We start from the raw sequence: 3890 nt of genomic DNA, 5'->3' as shown, positions 1-3890 counted from the left end.
GGAAGGAAAGCTATGCAATCTATATTTATAAGGTATTGAAGCAAGTACACCCCGATACCGGTATTTCGAGCAAGGCGATGAGCATCATGAACAGTTTCGTTAATGATATCTTTGAACGGATCGCCGCTGAAGCTTCTCGTCTTGCGCATTACAACAAGCGTTCGACGATTACGAGCCGGGAAATTCAAACAGCGGTTCGTCTCTTGTTGCCTGGTGAATTGGCAAAGCACGCAGTCTCTGAAGGTACCAAAGCCGTCACCAAATACACAAGTTCAAAATAGAGAAGTTTTTTCTTTCATCGTTTAAAAAGAAGAAAAAAATGAAATCGGTTCTTTTCAGAACCACAATTAACATTTAAAAGTAAATAAAATTTGTTTCATTAAGTAAAAAATAAATCTAATGACCGACCACTCAAATCTAGATTTTTTTTTATCAATCGAAGCTCTTTTTAAATTAAATTTAAAATGAAACAGCAAAAACAAATTACATCGGTAAAAGTGCGACGCAAAAGAAATCAAGAAATAGCAGGAAAGTAACATCTCGGATTAATCAAATTCTTAACTCTCTTTAGTGTTTCTTCTATATGTCTTAATTTCATTTTTTTTAGTTATTACATTACAAACAATACTACATATTCTGATACGAATTCAATTTCACCTGAGGAATCGGAACCATTGGTTCTTCATTCCTGAACGCACCCTGGGCAGCCATGCCATGCCGTGTTGCCTTAGAAAAAAAAGAAGACGGCGCTCCGGGTTTTCCCCCGAAGTTATCCATTTGATGGAATCTGAAAGGAGCAGCGACGAACTCTTAAATTAGAAATTTAAAAAATATTTATAACATTCTCTCGTTTGTACATCCTTTTTAGTTTAATATTTAGTATTATATTTGGGTGCATAATTAAGACGCGGATTTCTTAAAATAAGTATAAGTTGTTGTGCTGTCATTTATAATTATTACATATTATAATGTCTATATTAGCAACGTAAGGTTGACGTTTCTCCAAAACTGTCACTTTGTCGCTTTAAAGCGACATAACTGAAAAAAACGCTTGTTCTCCCATTTTGTTTATTTTTTATTATTATTATTATTTTTTTTTTTTTGAAATCAAATGTCCAGTGATTTTTGTAACTAGCTATAGTTACTAGTAACAACGAGTAAACAGAAAATAAATAATTGCCAATTTTAATAAATTGTTACATGGTTTTGTTCTGAATATTATGGTATATTGTTAATACTTGGAGATTCAGAAAAAGTTTTGTGTATGTGTGTTGCGAGCGCAAATTTATATTGTCGATTTTGAGAAAATGCTTCAATCGACAAAGGTACAACTTTGCGCTATTAATAGGTACACTAATAGTTATTATTAATAATTATAAAAAATAAATAGATCAATAGTACTTTCCTCAAAGAAATTAACTAACAATTTATTATAATAAACAAATCTTTTATAGTAGATATCTACCCTAAATGTTTGTTATAAATTCGATTTATAAAACTATATACAAGAGTGGAATGATTAATTTATGGCCTCACATAGAAAACAATAATTTAGCAAAACAATTTTTTGATTACTTTTTACTATAACTACCTTTTTATTACATACACTTGGTTAATCGGGGTTTGGAATCCCATCCATGTGGGTCAATTCTGGTAACTTTTTAAACCAAGTTTTTTAGAGCTGTGATATCTTGAAAATTTTCGTTATATTTTTTCCAGTGTATTTTTTTCTTAAATTGGAAAATAGACTAAAATTTACTTTTTTTAAATTGTCGTATAAAATCTAAAGAATTGCGCTAAAACAGCTCCTTACATTGTTCAGTTTTCGTTTTTCCGGCGAGCTTCTGTGCTCAGAAAATGTGTTTTTGTCAATTTTTTCCCATACCCAAAACTTGATCAAAGATATAATGTGTTTGCTATTTTAAAATTATTAATGCTTGAACTATCTCAGACAACTATTATTTCTAATCTTCCAATATCTTTTTATGACATTTCTACAGGAGAAGCATTCTTAGATTTTCTTGAACTTGATGCATTCTTAAGATTTGTATGGTTTTTTTAAATGTCCAAAATACACTTTCAACCATACTAGGCAATGAAAAAGGTATATCTAATGTATAGAATCTAAGCCACCCATCTCAGCCACTTGACCTGACCTGACCTGACCATACCGTCAGGAGTGAAAGCTTATTCTTTTTCTCCAGGAATTAGCGCCTCCGTTCTTAGATCGTGCACGCTGGTTCCCAAGACATCTTCTGGCCGCCTCCTACGGCAGATGATCTAGGTCCCTCAGCGGGCATTTTTCTACGTCTTTTCGTTTACGAAGAATCAGAGCTTTTCGAACATTGATTTCTTCCTTCTTCCCCCATTTTCTTAGTTTTATAAATCTCCTCTGTAAATTTCTGTACTGTTCTCCAATGCTCATTGTTCTCGAGCATTTTTTCAACTAGATTATCATGTATAAGTTTATTACTTATTTGTAATTCCCACTTCTATCGAATGGCATCGCGTTGATAAAACACATGTTTTCGAAAAACACATGTTCGGCTGTATCTTCCTCGTTGCAGTATACACAGCGGTCATCATCTGCTCGATGCATACGGTGTAGATATGACAGAAAAGCCTTATGTCCTATTAAAAACTGTATTAGGTAGTAATTTACCTGTCTCACAGGTTTTCTCCTTTCCATCTACCGACTTATGTTCGAGATAAGACGATGCGATGCGTCCATTTTCTTTTGGAACTGTTGTCCCATCTGGCTTGCCATGCCGTGATAGATTGCTCTATCACTTTATGCTTGTTGCCTGTTCTATCAAGTACCTTCCTACTGTCTTTAATTTGAAAGGCGATAGAAGCCAGAAGCGACCTCTGCTATTATCTGAGGGGAAATGCTTTTACGCATACCAGACTAGGTCTGGTTATGTGGGACTCGGTCGGTAAATGTGCAAGCCGACAATACCCACTAAAACCCCTCGCGTCACCTTAGGGATCGGAACCATTGGTCCTTCATACCTGAACGCACGCTGGGTAGCCATGCCGGTTTGCATGGCGCCAGAAGAAAAGAAGAGGGCGCTCCGGGGATTCCCCCGAAGTGATCCATTTGATGGAATCTGAAAAGAGCTGCGACAGATAAATGTGGCAATGACATTTGATGCTTACCAGATTCGGAAGATCTGAGTGAGAAGGCATTTTTCGATCACAAGAGAGCCATCCTTGGCCTCTTGCATCTGGACGGACCGTTTTCGTCGTAGTCAACGGCCTCTCGCACCAGGGGGTTCGGGTGGGCTTCCGCCTTCGAAAAGGCTCGCTCGGCGGTCTCACGGAAGAATTCCTCCATCGTCGGCATCTTCGCCTCTCGGTGCAATTGGTTGTTGCGAACAAACCACGGGGCGTTGAATGCTTGACGGAGAAATTTGTTTTGGAAAGTTTGTAACTTATGCATCCGAGTCTTACAGGGCGCGAACGCCCAAGCCACAGAAGCATAAGTCATGGTAGGTCGGATCACTGATTTGTACAACAAGAGCTTGTTGTCAATTGACAACGCGCTCCGCCGACATACGAGAGATCTCAGCATTCCCGTGGCTATCTTACCCTTCGCGAGTGCGTAGTCAAGATGTGGGCCGAAGGAGTTTCCTCTGCACACTTATAAGTTTTTGCTTATATTTCTTCATTTTCAATACCCCTCTCTAATACCCGACCCGACCCGACTCGACTCGACTCGACTCGACCCGACCCGACCCGACCCGACCCGACCCGACCCGACCCGACCCGACCCGACCCGACCCGACCCGACTTGACCCGACCCGACCCGACCTGATCTGACCTGACCTAACCTGACTTTATCTTCTTAACTCTATACTTGTACTTGTACAATTATACTCAAACCTTAA

At 38.4% G+C, this 3890-nt stretch overlaps 1 protein-coding gene across 1 annotated transcript; it reads left to right on the top strand.

The window, feature by feature from the left end:
• Nucleotides 1–8: 8 nt before the first annotated feature.
• Nucleotides 9–281, top strand: LOC656563 (histone H2B; the record flags this gene model as incomplete). The annotated part of the gene is made up of 1 exon (XM_008201735.3): nucleotides 9–281. A coding segment is annotated over one exon (273 nt), but the record flags the coding sequence as incomplete, so codon positions are not given.
• Between the last annotated feature and the right edge of the window lie 3609 nt (nucleotides 282–3890).

The sequence above is a fragment of the Tribolium castaneum genome, unplaced genomic scaffold (assembly GCF_031307605.1).
Source record: "Tribolium castaneum strain GA2 unplaced genomic scaffold, icTriCast1.1 ptg000080l, whole genome shotgun sequence".
NCBI lineage: Eukaryota > Metazoa > Arthropoda > Insecta > Coleoptera > Tenebrionidae > Tribolium > Tribolium castaneum.
The sequence above is the reverse complement of the archived record's forward strand: the minus strand, read 5'-3'. Positions and strand labels throughout refer to the sequence as shown.